The 17,643-nt window shown below is 35.6% G+C and overlaps 1 protein-coding gene across 24 annotated transcripts in view; it reads left to right on the top strand.

The window, feature by feature from the left end:
* AUH (AU RNA binding methylglutaconyl-CoA hydratase) overlaps positions 1-17,643 on the top strand; it is a 202,068-nt gene that overhangs the window by 36,745 nt on the left and 147,680 nt on the right. For all 24 annotated transcript variants that reach the window (XM_075021065.1, XM_075021077.1, XM_075021064.1 and 21 more), the window contains 2 exons: positions 15,971-16,063; positions 17,020-17,076. In XM_075021065.1, the coding sequence (XP_074877166.1) occupies positions 15,971-16,063; positions 17,020-17,076 (150 nt within the window). The remainder of the gene's footprint in view (positions 1-15,970; positions 16,064-17,019; positions 17,077-17,643) is intronic.

Below are 17,643 nucleotides of genomic sequence, written 5' to 3'. Positions count from 1 at the left end.
TTGTACCAGTTTTTAAGGGTAGTAATTTCTCTGTAAATTTTGCATTATGAATTCACCATCGACTCATTATGTTTCCGCATCTCAGCTGATCAGTTTTAATATAATTATTTTTCAGCAGGGCATTGCTGATACGCTTTGTCAAAAAGAGAAGTCAAGTGTACCAAATTTGAAGCAATTTTATACATTTGATTTATATATGCAACATATTTTGTTACTTGAAATTTTGGCACAAAACTCTGAGGAATAAATTGCTTCTCAGAGAATGTTTTTAGATGTACATCCTTAATAACATTGGGTCAGATCTTGGTTTGGCAGAATGTTATTAGTGGAAACCAGTAAGTTTTTGCAGGTAAATGACAGACTACTGAAGAATGAGTCTTTGATTAGGTGCTTCATGGAGATACTTGTGTCCTTGAATTAATGTCTTTGAAGTGAAGCAGGTTCTTAAGGCTCTTTAAATAAATAAAATCAGTAAAATATCTAGAGTGAATAGATCATTAATTTCCTGCAGCTGATACTGTATTTCATGGTGGCATTTGTCCTTTTGTTGGAATGCTGAGCAAAAGGCAACAAGTTGTTCCATTTAGTTACTTCGTGAGATTTTTGGGTGGCTTCCTTAGTTGTAAGTAATAATTTTTCAGATTTTCTTGGACTGAAGTTACTGGAAATACTTTCTGAGCTGCTATCAACGTTTAAATAGGTGCGGCTGGTTTTAAGAACTTCCTGTGAGCAGGAAATAGTGTTTTTTTAAATTCGATTAAATTTTTAAGTGAGAAAATTCCTAAAGACTAAAGAAGTATTTGGATTCAGTATTCTGCACTGAATGCATGGAAAATATACACAGTGATGTGATGCTTTGTTTTGCTTCAGAGTTGAATAGACTTTAAGAAAAATTTTTGATTGTCTTCATTAAGGTTCCTGTGAGAGTCTTTAACTACTGAACATGTAAGCAAATTTTCAGTGTTATCTAAAAGGTTTACAGTGGATCATTATGCTAACAATGAATTACTTGAAGTTTAGGAAACCAGTATGAGTGCTTTCATTCATTGATCTCTAGTCTCTTTCTCAAGAAAGAAGCATGAGATGTGAGTAAGTGGAATTAATGTTTGAGACTTTAGGTCACTGAAGTACCTAGATAGGAAGGTTTGCAAGGGGATGTAGTAACAGCAATTAGACATGCTGCAGGTTGGGAAAGAGAAAGAATTTGAATATAGCCCTTGCCCGATATTTTAACAAAACTTTTGTTAGTGTCTCTCTCCCCTCTTTCTTCTTCCCCTCTTTTTCCCCCCTTCTCTCCTCACTCTTTACTCCTTCCCTCCCCCCATTTTGCCATTTCTGCTTTAAAATACTAAACAAAACAGTCACTAGAAGGTTCTTTAATGGTTACGTGATATTTGGCCATCTCCCAGTTAATTTTTTTAAAGGCTTTTTTTACAGGATTGGAAAATAATACTGAGGTAACACTTCCAATGTTACTGGTCAATTTTCATATCCTGTATGTTTGGACATGCATATTATATAAGTAGCTTTTATTTTTCAGTCACATGATGTGTTCCCACTATGTACATATTTGAGGCGTTGTTTTTGAACACGTTATGCCAACTGTAGATGTGTTTATAGGATGGATCTAACATTTTTCTGAAGGGTCTTTGCAGAGCAATTTAAAATGTGGTTCTCTACATCAGGAACTGGTAGAGAATATATACAAGTGGATTTTATAAATGAGATTGTATCAGATGGGTGCACAAGGCATCATGTTATGTGATGGCCTTACGAATGGAAGTAAACATTAATTTTGTAGCAAGTCAGAGGTTCTCAGTTTTTCTTTTTTTCTTCTGAAGAAGTGATCTGGCATTACAGAACGTAATTTTTGTAGAACTAGTGGGACGTTGTATTTGCATTTGATTACTGTAGTGAATCTCTATATTGAAAATCATAATGATATATTTCCTGCCCAGCAACAACCAGAATGTTGTGAGATGGTTAAAGAGGGGAAACAATTTTCAAATTATTATTATTTGCCACTGCAGAATGCTATATAGCCAGGGCACAATATTTCCAATTTGCCACTTTGTTCTTTTTCCATCCAGGTTGAATGCTGTAATCTCATTTAAAATGTGTTCTACTCTTTGCTTTTCAAAAATAGGTCATGTTTTGATAATTGCGTTTGTGTTCAGATGTCTGACCTAGTAAGGAGTTGCTTTTTTTAACAATATTTTCAGAAAGACCACCATTAAGTGATCCTTGTAGACAAAGTACACAAAAGGTTAATTATGTCTTGAACAACTGGATAAACCTGGCTTTTTAGAATTTGCGTGCTTTGACTTTCCTTAGTTCCTGTCAATTTCATTATATTTAAAATCCTTATGCTAGTGGTTTTGTAAAAAGCTGTAGTATCATTTTGGAATACAGCTACAGAACAGAATTTGCTGGAAATTAAAAGCATACTGCACTTGTTTTTATGGGATTAATTTATAACTTCTTGCTAAATTTGGCTGAAGTATTAAGACTGCAGTAAATATTACTTGGTATAAAAATAAGCACTTAAAAAAAGAGCTGAAAAAATTGTACTGAGCTGTTAGTTGCAGTGCTTAGACCTTTAAGTTGGGGGTGGGGGAATCAAAACAGCCTCTATTTTTAGCAGTGGTTGCTTTTGCTAAAATTATACCAGAATTGTGGGGGTTGGTTTGGTTTTTTTGTTGTTTTTTTTGTTGTTGTTGTTGTTGTTTTTTTAATAGTAGGAATTATAAGAGTACTTGTCCATTACTATATTCTGCCTTGAGGCTCTTTGTTACTGATGTAAGGCTGGCTTTATCCTCAAAGCACTAGGAGAGAAGAGCATTAATAGTTCTCTTGCAACCATGCACAACAGAACAGACCTGACTAAATGAAATCAAATGTTACTGACTCCCAGAGACCTTGTTTTTGATGCTTTGGGTTAAAAAAAAGAAAGCCATCATTGTGGGTCAGATCTTCAGCATATATTTTATGGTATGACTCCCACTAAGTCCATGTTGTTCTTTATACTGGCTGTGGGGTCTGGGCTGTGATATTACCATTGTATATATGTTATCTATTGGGATTTCAGCTGCAAAACAAACTGAGGCTATGTATGGAGCTGAATGCAATAACCACTCCTCCAGAAAAACACCTTGTTTAACAGAAAGAAAAAGTGAAGCTGCAGAAAGAATTTGAACTTGGCAAATACTTGTAATTACTCAGAGTGATGTTTGGCCCCAACCTCCTCTAAGTGAGAAACACCATTGGTTAGCAAAGCTCTTCCAAAGAACATAGGCCTAAGTACCTAAGTCCCACAAATGGGAAAAAATAATAATTGGAGACTGACTTTCTTGGCTACTTTTTAAAATTAAAGTGTGATCAGGTTTGATTTTTATGTCACATTTGGAGGTAAAACACCTTACTCGTGGCCTGATGGAACCTAGATCTGAACTGAGCTAAGGAAGAAGTTTTTAGTAAAACAACTAATTTTACTTGTTTTCTATTGGACATGTTCCATTTTAACAAACCATATAGTGCTTTAAGACATCTGATTTGTTTTGCTCGTAAGTTGTGATACAACTTTAGTAAGTAGTGATATTTAGTAGCTTTGTTTAGACATAATTTTCACAGATGTGATTATTTTGACATAGTCCAATCTGAATGAGATCATGCTGATTGAAAGCACCTTGCAGTCAGTTTACTTGCATTTGTTTTTTTATTGTTTGCTTTTTATTTTATTCAAAGCAGATACAACTCTATATTTACAGATTTATTTTTTGTCCTCCTTGGCAATTTTCCATCATTCTGGGTTCTCTTAGTCATCTCCAAACTTTTAATTTACCTAAAAGAGTGCTCTTGTTCATCTTTCAGGAGAACAGTCTCTTGTCCAAAAAGTTCCTTTTTTGACTATTGAAGATGGTGCATCCTTGGAAATTCTTACGCTGTGCCACATTATATGCTTGTTTTTGGATGCAAGCTGTCAAAACTTGATCTCAGGGGTTCCAAGAATGGGATCAGGATTATATAAGTTTCACTTGATTTCTGGTCTGCTAACTGCCACCCCACCTTTCCATTGTAAAGTCTCAAAAATAGGCAAGAATGATCATTGATGAGGTCGGTGCAGTGCTCTATTTTACTATTTGAGTTCCTGGGACTTCTGTGGAGCTTTGGTTAACATTAAAAATCCTGGTTTAGTAACGAACACTCCAGACATGATTGCTGCTCTGAGAAGTGACTGCTTTTTTAACATTGACCAAATCCACCTGTGTTTGCTGGAGGTAAATCTGGGCAGCAAAGATGGAGTGCTCTAATTTGGAAATCCAGTGAGAAGAACTGTGGGTTTCTGTCTTAGAGAAGAGCAGATACAGGCTATAACTTGAAAAAGCATTCACCGGGAAGCTGAATGAAATACCGCAGGTAGCTATCAAGTTTGAAAAAGGATGTTATTTACAGCTAGCAGTGCCATGCTTAGCAGCCGTCCTTGGGTATCATGGTCTCCCTGCATTGCTGACACTGTGAAAGGGAGATTTTGGCACAGTATTTGTCTTGCTGTGTTATGTTCTTGCCTGTTCAGTTAAGTGTAGAGCATAGCTAATACAGTTCAAGACTGCTAGCATTCTGAATGCGTTGCTGAGCTCTTGATTGTTTTCCAGTAGTAGATTTACTGCTTCTCTTAACATTGAATTAATTTCAGATACCCTTTGACTAAGTATTGACTGTTTCCTAAATAGACAGTACTGTCCTTGCAGAGCTAAAATTAAGGGCTTTGTCAAATTGCATTGGTTTGTTTTTAATTAAAAAACACAATGCTAAACTCTTTACCATTATAGAGGCAATGAATGCAACATTAAACTTCTCTACCAAGATGTTTATTAGCTATTTATATGACAGCATTGCTTCCACAATTGGTAATACACTTTTCCCCCTATAATATTAATAACTTTCTAAAAACTGTTATAAAAAAAAGATGCAGAAATGAGGACCTGAATGTTATGATGAGCTGATTGTCCTTCCTTATAGATCTGAAGATTAGGGAAGGAGGTGGCTTTGCATTGCCAATACATTGCTTTCATCCCTGGCATTGCTGTACAGCCTTGACAAAAATTAACATACCCTGAGATGCAGTTTAGTTTTCCTTCTTGTAGTAATTCCAAATGCTGTTCTATGAGGAAAAGAGGCTGTGCTCTGGACATGGTTCCAATTTTCTTCCCACAAAAAGGAACTGTACCAAAAGAAGGGTGCTACTTGCTCAAGAGGTTTATTGAGATCAACATAGTCAGTTTGCACATTGACTGTTAAAACAGGCCTCCAGTATGACTTGCTGTCCAAGGCTTCTGTTCCCTCTCTAGGGAGCAACATTGTGTATGTTTGATGCCTTGGGAAACTCTACCCTTTCCTTGCCCTCTTCAGGTTTGAAATTGCATGTTTCCATCCCTGAATGAGAAGGAATAGTTTGTTAGCTCTTTTGCTTTGCCTGTCTCAGTCTCTGGCTCTGTTCCTAGAACCAATTGGTATTCAAAGGGCAGCGACTCCTGGCATAGTACCGAAAGTAGTATGTTGCTCTTCTATCGAAGAAATCCTAAGCTTGTTGCTTGGGCCCAGCATTAGGCTTTGACTTCAGAATAGCACATTCAAGTCGTGTACTGAACATGGCTTTTGCCTAGTTACATGCTGCTTCAATGATATTACCAACTAATTTATAAAAAATTTTTTTATGCTTACTGTGAAACATTAGGGAGTGTTTCCTCCATAGTGTTCAGTGAATGAGCTGACTGAAACTATTACTTAATATATTAAGCTAATTTAGAAATAAAGATATTTTAGCACTAGACTGAGGAGTGTATGTTTATGGAATACTGTTGAAAATAGATACAGGAAAAAAATTCGAGAAATGTTCACCTAAAATGATCATAGTCTGTGGGATTTTCTTTGTATTGTGTCAAACAAGAATGCTACTGGTACTAGAGTATGTGTTATCTTCATACTGTAAATCAGACAAGTAGACAACTAAAAAAATGAAAAACTTGTCCTATTGGATTCTCTTAACTGTTAGAGATTATAGTTGTGCTGTTGTTTGAGTTTTATTTTGTGTGCTCTCTATGAAAGAAAAAAACTTACATAGAAGTAGTTTGTAAAAATGTTACTGAAATCATTTATCCTTGGCATTGTTCTTTTGTTTTGTAAATGCAGTGCTTGAATATGTGCTATGCTATTTGAGTAATAAGCTCTTAAATGTACTTAGTAAGGATAAGAAATACAAGAAATAGTTTTCATTTTTCTTCAATCCAAAGCTTTTCTTCATTGTTTTACTGAGGGCAGAAGTAGTCTTCTACAAGAAGAAACATTAGTAAATACAAAGAAACTGAGGAATCTGTTTATCAAACTGAAGTGTATCACTGAAGATGAATGAAATATCCAAACTACTTTATATAGTACAAAAAGAGTATTGTGAAGAGTTGGCTGCAGAAGACTGTAGTTAAAGGGTTTGATTAAAGCACCTCTTTCATTCCCATTAGTTTCCCAGCTTTTGCTTCTGTTATCAAGAATATAAACCACACTGTCCCTATTACCTGTCAATAATGAAGCACCAAATAGAAAATTTTAAAATTAAGTACATAATATTCCTATATTAAGTATTTTTTTTGTCAAATTGAAAATATTTTTTCTAGGTCATTTATAAGAGTGAGTGATCACTGGAGGAAACCAGGAAATTAATGGGATTGAGGAAGATGCCTTAAGAAAACCTTTTAGCTACTGTTGTAATAAAGGGAAGATAAACTTGACTAATATCTTTTGCTTAATAATCAGCTGTAAGCAATGTGCAGTAACCATTTGCATTAAAAAGCAAAATTTCTTTCCAAGTACTGAAAAATAATTTTTTTATGCAGCTCTTTCTTGCTACCAATTGTCTGCCTGAACTTTGAAGGTATTAAAGCAAAGATAATGTTCAAATAAATCTATCAACAGTAACAGTCTATTAAGCTTCTTATCTGAAGCACAGGAATTAGAGGGTAGCTAAAGGTCTTTCACTGTTAAAACTAGCAAATGTGCATTTGGATACACACAATTCTCTTCATACATGTTGACTGTTCAGACTTAAAAGTGTGGTCATGTTTTTGCAGATGGAGATATTGTTAAAATGTATGTAAATATATTAAGTTACTTTGAGTAACCACTTTTTCATTCTCTTTGCAATTATGACAGGTAAAGCTTTGTAGCATTTAATTATTTGCCTTGCACAAAAATGGCTTGACCAATCTTCTTTGCCTTCAAGTTCATGTAAGAAGATCTGACAGTGTCTCTTAGCCACTTTTGTATGTTGCTACTTACATTGGTTAGTTTTCCTAGTGTTATAGAATGGATGAAAGTGCTTGTTGAAGTATTGGTTTTCTGTTAGCTTTTTTCCCCATAGAAGGGCCTTTTTTGATGGCAGTGCTTGCAACTGAAAATGCAAGCAAACTGTTGTAGTCATTGACTTGATAACAGATTTTACAAGGCAAGGTAAATGCCTGAAACACAATTAATTAACATTGCTCTCTTAAGTGTAAAGGTTGTATGCCATCTTAATGTTATCAGGAAAAGATCCCAAAAGATGAAATCAAGATATAGTATTGCATTGCAATTATTTTTCTGATTTCCTATGACATAAGTTATGTGAAAGTGTAATTTTATGATTAAATGTGATTTAATCATAAAATTAATCATTAAATGTGATTTAATCATAATTTATGATTAAAATATGTTCCTAATATAAAGAATATTTCAGTTATCATAATTGCCAATGGACTACCTCTACTTGCCACTCAAGGTGCATAGTTTATGCACTTCTACTTTTTTGAAGGGAAAAATCTTAATTTTATGCTCAAGAGCAACATCACCAAGACAGATCAAAAGTCTGGATAGTGAACAGGTGGAAGAGAAGTCTATTCTGAGTTACAAGGTATGAATACTTAGGTACAAACTTAATTATTTCAAAACAAAATTAAAAATCCATTCCCAGTTATTATAGCAAGCTAGCATGTAGTTTTCAATAATTACTAATGCTGACTCAAAATTCCTATTTACATCTGTGGCCTTTTGAAAACTCTTTTGTAACTTGTAACCAGAAAGCTTGCAGATTTTGGGTTAGTAAAGAAACTTTGTAAAGTAACAGATCTTGAACCTTTCTTTCAACATGGTTGGTGTAGGAATCAGCCCACAGACTTGCAGTATTATGTGGTTTTAAGCTATTGTTAGTTGAAATATTCACTGAAGATAAACAGAATGTAAATAAGTACATTGTTTTGTAATAATAAACCCCAAATTTATAATTCTTGATTTGACATTTTCACTCTATGATGTGACTTCTGTTTCTTTGTTCTTGCTTTCCTAATGGCTGACCCATCAATTATGGATTCTACAAATACGTCTTTAGTTGTGTTTAGACATTTTGGGGGCATGTGACCACTCTTTTATTAGTTTGAAGACTCCATTATTGTTACTACTTTTAAATAAGTGTACTAAGAAACAGAGAGGGAGCTTTCTTACCTGTAAATTAAAATTTGTCCTTGGAAAGGTGCTGGTACAGCTAATCCTGGAAACTATTTCTGGACACATGAAGGACAAGAATGTCATCAGGTGTAGTCAGCATGGATTCACAAAAGCGAAATCATGCTTGACCAGCCTTATAGCCTATAATGAAATGACTAGTTTGGTAGATGAGGGAAGAGTAGTAGATATTGTCTACCTAATCTGTACAATTCTCATAGAGTAACTGATGAGTGTGGACTGGATGAGCAAACAGTGAGGTGGATTGAAAATTGGCTGAATGGATGGGTCCAGAGGCTGGTCATCAGCAGCATGAAGTCTACTTGGAGGCCCCTAGCTAGTGGGTGTGTACCCCAGGGGCCAATACTGGGTTTGGTCCTGTTCTACATTATTGATGATCTGGATGATGGGACAGAGTTTAGTTTGCTGATGATATAAACACAGAAGGAGTGGCTGATGCATCAGAGGGTTGTGCCGTCATTCAGAGGGACCTCAGCAAGATGGAGAAAGAGGCTTACAGGAACCTCATTAGGTTCAACAAAGGAAAGTGCAAAGCTCTGCACCTGGAGAGAAACAACCCCATGTGCCAGAACATGCTGGGGGCTAATGATCTGAAAGCATCTTTGCAGAAAAGGCCCTGCAGGTCCTGGTGGACACCAAGATGAATGTGAGACAGCACTGTGCCCTTGCGTCAAAGGCGGCTAATGGTATCCTGGTCTGCATTAGGAGGAGTGTTGTCAGTAGGTAGAGGGAGGTGATCGTTCTCCTTTCCTCAGCACTGGTGAGGCCACTGCTGGAGTACTGTGCCCAGTTCTGGGCTCCCCAGTACAAGAAAGAGATGGAGCTACTGAAAAGAGTCCAGTGAAGGGCCATCAAGACGATGAATGGACTGGAGCATCTCTGCTATAAGGAAAGGTTGTGCAAGCTCAGACTGTTCAGCCTGGAAAAGAGAAGGCTCAGGAGGTGATCTCATCAATATATATAGATACCTAAAGGGGAGAGTGTTAAGATGAAGCTAGGCTATCTCCAGTGGTGTCCAGTGACAGGACCAGAGGCAATGGGAACAAACTGGAACATGGGAGGTTCTTCCTGAACATCAGGAAACATTTACTTAATGTGAGGACGACTGATCACTGGCACAGATTACCCAAGGAGGTCTGCTTCCTGGAGATCTTCAGAAGCCACCTGGTCTTGAGCTTGAGCAGCCTGCTGCAGGTGATGCTGCATGAACAGAGGGCTTGGACAAGGTGACCTCCAGAGTTCTCTTCCAACCTCAGCCATTCTGTGATTTAAAGGGTTCTCATGTGCTGCAGGCATATGTAGGCAGATATTTGCCATGCTTTCTTAATCTGCTTGAGTTAGATAATGAATTGTGGAACTTTTTGTATATCCCTCAATTTATAACATACTTTCTTCCAGTAATCCATGTAATAAAGTATGTGGGATATTTTTAGACAATTCATCCTCCTTGCATTACGTTTTATGAAATCCATTATTCAAAAGGAAAAATGAGCTGTTAGCAATGCCCCCTGAATTTGCTTGTCCTTGTACACCGTGCACTAATCAACTGTATTTGTCAAATAACCAGAAATGCACTTGTGGAATAAATAGCTTGGACAATCTTATTTCTCCATTCTGTGGGAATTCAGTTGTGCTGTCATGTAAATTTGAATTCTCTTGCTACTTCTACCTTAGTTGGAGACTTACAGTTTTTGAGGGGAGTACTCTCACTGCTTTCTATTCTGTCAGTACTGGGAAACAAGAATTCTTCTTAGACCATTGGCTGTCTGTTGATAATTAAAGACAAGTCAGGCTTGTGAATCTGGTTCAGCAGGTGCTAAAGGTAGTGACTAGATTCTGATTTACATCTGAGTAACTGTTCCTTCTGAAGATTGATTGCCAGAGGTCACTGAAATAAGAAGATGAACAATAAAGACTTTTTTCAACATTGTCCAGGTATAGGAGGACAACAGAAGAATAGTGAGGGGAGTTAAGGTGACTGTCTTTCATTTTAGTGTTTCATATCAAATGCTTGAAAAGGCACGCTTTAAAGTGGGGCTTTGATTGAATGTTCTTAAGTACCAAATTCTGACCGCTGTGGTTAGTTGAATTGAAAATACTTGTCCTAATCTATAAAAGAGTACTTAAAAGATAAAAGTTAATTATATCTAAGGGATGGTATATAACTTGTTCATCTTTAGGGATTGAATGGGCTTCCATGGAGTTTTCTTTTCTGATTCATGGGAATCATGAACTGCAACTGTTGCTGCAGTCACAGTGCAGATGTTTAAGAGAAACTGAATTCTAAGTCTGCTGGACTTCCAGTTCTTTAATGATGACTCGTATATCCTAGCTATAGGAAGGAATACTAGAGGTGTTCTTCAGGTTGATTGTTTGAAACTGCTCTCAAGCTACAAATGTATAGTTCTCATAGAAAGCTCATCGGCATGTGAACAGCCTAGATCTCAAAATTTTGTGCCTAGCTCGAGTATGTTTATTCTTTTTGTATGAATATGTGGTACAGTTGCTAACAGAAAATACTGCAGGTATAAATTTACTCAGCAAGCAAAGTACTCTTAAGAGATTGGTCTCCCTGGGTTTGATACATTCTAAATCAGTAACTCTTTTTTATGTGTGTCATGTATTTTAAGTTAATCAATCTGGACAAGTTGATGTAGGTTGACCAGGAACAGAAATCACAAAGTCTGGAATTCTGGATGACCATATTATTCTTCTCTGCCTGTTTCAGAACTCTCATTAAGGGACTGGTAATAGTGATAGGTCTTCCTTTGAGCCCTTGGACACTGTCTAAAGAATGTGCTTATTGCCTGTTATGTAAAATCTACTGTATGTAATGTTTCATAAAGGCAAGACTAGTTTCATATATAAATTGTTGCCATTTTGTTTTTACTGTATTTGTTTATTTGTTCCTCATGCTTCTTCCTTATTCCTCAATATTTGCAGAAAGTAGGTTTTTCCTAGTTGATCAGACCATTTTGTTGTCTGTCAATAGTGAGAAAGTGAGGCTGTGCAAGAATAGGAAAAGGCTGTTTGGTAGTTGCTAAGAAAATACTAAGTGTAATTCAGTTTCCTCTCAGATACTATCTTACATATCTGTAATTTTATAAGAACTTTTAAAACGAATTAGTCAGAGGACTAAATAGTCACATATGATTCAGGTCAATAGAATCCAGGCAACTTCTGCTTTCTATTTGGAGAATGTCAGTGTCCACAATATATGAATCAGCTGTGTGGGCTTTGTGACACACATCTGAGAAACTATTTCTTGGTCGAATCCTCCAGACGTGGTGCCTGTATTCATATGCTGGTCTTTCATTCATCATATAATCAACTCTAAGCAGAAAGGAAATCCCTTGTTAGTCACCAGACGTGGACATCAGACACCATGTGGAAAATCATGTAAAGATGAAATAACAATTACCTGCTTCAAGAGAGTTGTGATTCTTTGAGATTGCTTCCCACACATTACATGTGGTTTTATGTGCTTAAATGCAAAGTCTTCCTCCTGTAACATTCTGTACTGGTGACAAAATTTTGGGAGAGTTTAGCTTGCTTTACTCTTTATGTTTTTCAGTAATGGAGAGTCACAGGAAATAGGGAGGCATCCTGAGACTACAAGATGCTGCTCGTCAGCCTAATCTAATACTACATGTAACATACATATTTACCAGGAATGCATTCCTGAAGTTGAGCTGAAGATCCACCGTTACTACAGAGTAGAAATAAGCTCATTTCTTTATATTGCTGGATATTATATTTTCTAAATTTTGTCTGAGCTTTTTATGGGTTTATTGGACTTAATTAGCTGTGTTATGTTATTATGTTTAGTTTCTGTTATTGAAGTTTTTTGCATGCCGTTAATTTCTTATTTCTTCAGTTTGCCTGTTGGTCACTCCAATTGTATCATATCTTGAATAGCCAATGAACATCCTTTTTTACAGATTGTACTGCCTTCTGTCCTAACAGATTATTCCTTAAGTAAGTTAATACATAAAAATTATTTTGATCTGCTTGTTCATGTTTGCCTTCTCTTCAGCTAGTCCAAACTCTGTTTCTACTCCTGTGATCTCAAATATAGAAGTGTGTTTTTGTCTTATATCTGGATCTATTGCTGATGTAGGACTAACATATACTGAAATGGGCCCTTCTTTTTCTTTACTACACTTAGAACCTTCCTTTTCTGTAATATCATTAAGCATGGATGCTATATTAGGACACGAGTATTGGCTTTTGCTTGGGATGCTTCTTTTACACGCAGAATGGAAGTTTATCTGCAGAATATGTGGCATGTTTTACAATACAACAGATGTGTGAAGTAATCCTTTATGAATTCATTGTATGAACTGGCTTATTATTTAGTGTCCTTCATATTCCACACGTAGATGCACTACAGTAGATCAGTGCAATTCTCTGACTACAGTTTAATACTGCTTATTACTTTGCCTTTTTTTTTAACTACTTCCAACAACATTAATCTGTGTATATACATGGTCTACTCTTGTCTGTGTGTTGTACACTCTAATCTGGTTTAATTATTTTGTTTCTTTTATACATTTCTAATTCCTTTTGTGGACTTTACTATGCAGCTCATGATTGCACATCGATAAACCCGTATAAGATCTAGAATCTAGCACTAATGATTAGTAGTACAACAATTGCCTGAAACTTCTATCTGCTACTTAAAGCACGACAAAAATGTGGAATGTTAGAGAGTAAAACCACTGGGCTTTTTGGCAAAGCTTTAAATAGTTTTTTTTCCTGTCACTCATAGAAAATGAGCGTTGCCATGTAGAATCATTGTGGAGGTTGACCTGTCTATTTATGTAATCTATTGTTCTTAAAATTTCAGGGCATACAACTCAGTTAAGTCTACAGGGCATGATTGTGAAACATCATCTCTGGTTTTGTTCTGAGCTGAACAGTTTTGGCAGTTGTGTCTTAAAATTATGCAGATAAACATGAACAAGTGCCTCTTGTGCTACAAAATGTGAATATTCCAGGAAGCTTTGCCCTTGGTACTAAGTTCTAGTAATTTGGAAACTCAGTTTACAATCCAGAGCAATTGCTAATTGATTTCTGTATTGCTTTTTCTGATGCTTCACAAGAACATGTTAAAAGGATTAATTTCTTCAATTCTTTTGATAGCTACGCACAGGGCTATTGTAAAGAATTTGTATTTTGCCTTTCATTCATTGTCAACTTCCATGTCTCGTCATCCTTTAAAATTAATATACTTGGGAAGTGACGAATTGAACTTACAGTATCAAACTGCTTTTTCTCCCTTTTAATTATGAATTTTAGTATTTCTTGATAGGAATGCTGGCTGTAATTCTTGAAACCAAGCTGTTTTATAATATTCTTTCTATAAGTTTCATTTCCGTGTGTAATAGTTTACTTGAATTGTACCATAGCTAAATCTGGAAGCTACTTATCGTAGGGAAAGTAATCTGCCTTGGACTACTGCAAAAGCTATGTAAATAGTACTCCAGACATTGTTTGCCAGTCTCTGAGAAATGGAACATACATGCAGACAGTAACTGCTGGAAACTACAGTTAATAATGACCATGCCTTTATGTTCAGGCAAATTATTTTTCATTTACCTATGGCAAAGGCAGATTAAGAGAAATGCTAGCTGTATTATCTTTGAACTTGGATTGAAAGACTGTTTGGCACATTAGTTATGGTCACAGGGTTATGATTTTCAGTCAGCACTCTGACCCTGCTGGAAGTGAGAGTTGTCTTCTCTTCTTGCCTTCTCATATAATGAACTAAAAGTAAATAGAGAAACAGCAGATTTTACTTCTGTTCCTCTGTCTCCTATGCCTTCTGTTGTAGATGAAAAATGTAATGGATACCTTGGGCTCTTTTAAGTGACTGCAAGTGCTTGATGTTGCTGACAGTAATCAGTAGTCTCTTTTGACATTGTAATTGATTAAGATAATCACTTTTAATCACGATCTAAACCAGCAACCAAGGGGCTTTGGTTTAAAGCATCTGTTATAATCTTGAAAAACATTAGTAAATTTTTGTTCTTTTCTTAAAGACAATTGGATTTTCATTAGTTGTCGATTTGCATCTAAAAATAGCCTTCCATTTAATTTGATACTTTGTTTTGTTACCCAGTGAGAGACTACCTGTTTGTACACAGATTTATTCATGCTGATACACATTAACATTTAATTGATTTTTAAAAAAAAATGAAGTTATCTAAAGTCTATCTGTCAGAAAGGAAAAAGGTAAGCTAGGTAGCACAACCTCTAAATTCAGAACTAACAAGTTGACTAAAGAAAGGAAGTATTATTTGTAATTAATACATTAAATTAATCATTTGTGGTCACATTACCCTTCTAGATTTTAAAAGGAGAGAACATTCTTGAGCACCTAATTTTAATTTATATTTTGGCAGCAGGTTTTTTTTCTTTTTCAATTTCCAACTAAGACTGAATGAACTGGTCATTGAATTCAAGTAGTTGAAACATTAAAACAAAGAAAATATATTTTTTTTAAGATCTGCAGAAAAAAGTATTGCTGTCAAGAGTTGGTTTAATATTTCAACAAGCTGTACACCCAAGTGTTCAGCTAATGAATTGCTTTAGACTATCTTTGAAATGTTAGTATCAAAAATGTACTACTGAAATACTGTTTGAGTATAGTTTAAAATTATTGATAGCTTGTGGGAAATGTTATGTTAAAGATAAAGCTGTAATACACAAGTTTATTTCTCAAGTAAAAACCACATTTTTCATCAAACTTCTTTGAGTTCGTGGTGAAGAGGGAGAAAGAGAACTTAAACTTGTTGTGGGTGAAGAGCAGTACTTGAAGCTGAATGTTTAAATGACTTCCCCGTATCAGAACACTGATGATAAATCCCAGGCCTCTGGAGCCCCGCTACCTGTTCTGTACTGGCAGCATGTGCATCTGTTCATCAGGCTGACAACTTTTGCACATTCCATTGAGCCGTTAGCTGCTGCTTTACAGGAGGAAAGGGGCAGTAGTGGTGGCCACACCACCCATGTCTGGGACTATTAAGACACAGAGAGCTTCCAGCTATGATCAGAGATGATTATGATAAGACATCTGTATTTCAGCTGGGACTGTTTGTGTGTGTGCCTTTAAGTATTCCTGTTCTATTGTTTGCCTAGTTCTGCTATGTATATTTTTGGGGGTTTACTGGTTAGATTTCTGGCAAAAGTGAGCAGAAGCTGAAGAAGAAGGCTTGCGAACCTATTCAGCCACAGAGCAATTAGAGGGAGGGTCAAATTTTTTTTCCAAAGTCTTGCTGAGCAATCAGTTTTTAGTCTTGCTTTGTTTTATGAAACTCTTTTCCTATAGTGTGACTGTACTTTGAACAAAATGTAAGGAAATGGTGTTTCAGAGTTGTTCTTTATGAGACTGGTGTTAATTGGAACTTTTTTTTTTCAGCTAATCTGCCTGTACCTACTATTGCTGCAATAGATGGAACAGCATTAGGTGGTGGCCTAGAACTTGCATTAGCCTGTGATATAAGAGTGGCAGGTAGGTCTGAATCCTGTTTATATAACATAGGATTATTAGTGTTGCAGATGGCTTGACTAATCCTTGTTTTGGCAACAATCTTATAAAACTTATTTTGTATTTGACATTATTTATAACAATTATTTTAAGGGGATTTAGTAGAAACCTGGCTAAGTACTTGCTGATGTTTAATTTCAAACAACTTAACTGCTGATAGCTGGCTTGTTTTTGTTACACATTTTATTTTATTGTTATGACCTTAATTTTATCAGTATTGCCAGAAGGGTTATATAGTTGTTTTGATATTTTATTTAGTGATTAAAGTATTCTACTCTTCTGTATTTGAAGTATTGTAGATGGAGATTTGATTTTGTCTAAACAGGTTACAGGGAAAAGCAAAAGTTGTTAGTGAGAGTATTATTACACAAGCAATTAAGCTGTTATAAAAGAAAAGTGACAACAGCACTTGAAAAGAAGAACCCTGACTTATCCAGCTGTCAGAACTGTAAAGCCATTTGTTGGAAAGTAAATGGAAACTTGGTTCTGAACAATTGTGGGTAGCTAACTTAGGGCATGTAAAGCTGTTTGACCCTTAGAGAATATTCTGTCAGCTAAAGAATTCATAATAATTAGATACAGAATTCTACCCCATTTTAAGATGTTAAATAATAAGTCTTTTTCTTTTAGTATTTTACATTTTGCAAATAAGTCTCTGTTACTCACTGTAATTGCTTACTTGCCATGTGAAAACTAATAAGGTACAGAGCTTGCCTTGATGGGAGTAGTTGGATCTTTTACTGAAGGTAGATCAGTTTAATCTGTTTAAAGATTTTCATAAACAAAAGGTTTTTAAGTAATTTATTGTTCTTTATGGAGGAAATGTAATAAACTAACACTCTTGTAGGTCATTGTTACATACTTTGCAAAGTTTTTTCTTACAGATTATAGCAAGAACTCATTTACATTCTGTTTTTTAGCCTCTTCTGCTAAAATGGGCCTAGTTGAAACGAAGTTGGCTATCATTCCAGGTGCAGGTATGAAAGTTTTGCTTTTGTTACCATGGATAACTAAATAACACATGCTTTTGATGTTTGATTTTGGAGTGTTTATGAATTTCTTATTTTTATATTTCTTTTAAGGATCATGGCATGTTTTAAAGCTTATTGCTCATATTACTTACCAAAAATTAATAACCAAGATTTTTTAGGGAGTGGCACTTGTATATTATGTTTTTAATCAAAGTCTTCATTAACTAAGTCAGTATTGAGTGATTCTGTAAATGACATACAATGTCTTGATCTGAAGGCTGAATAATTTCGTTAAGGATCAGACTAGGAAAAAAGACAGAGTTAACTATCAGCGTACAAACCTGGTAATTTAAACAATGATCCACTGTTACGTAACGTCTGGTACTTTAGGATTAAAATTCTGTTTTCATGCTGCTTGTAAATTGTTTCTAAAGAGTTCAAAAGATAAAAGTATAGCTGTGAATAGATCTTTTGTCTTGCCAAGATTTTTTTAGATTTTGGGGGTCAAAACCCTCTTTTCTTTTTGGAAGGGCAGTTGACTGGCTTTTCCTGGATTCAAGGTGAATGAAAGTT

This window comes from Buteo buteo, chromosome Z (assembly GCF_964188355.1).
Source record: "Buteo buteo chromosome Z, bButBut1.hap1.1, whole genome shotgun sequence".
Lineage (NCBI taxonomy): Eukaryota > Metazoa > Chordata > Aves > Accipitriformes > Accipitridae > Buteo > Buteo buteo.
The sequence above is the reverse complement of the archived record's forward strand: the minus strand, read 5'-3'. Positions and strand labels throughout refer to the sequence as shown.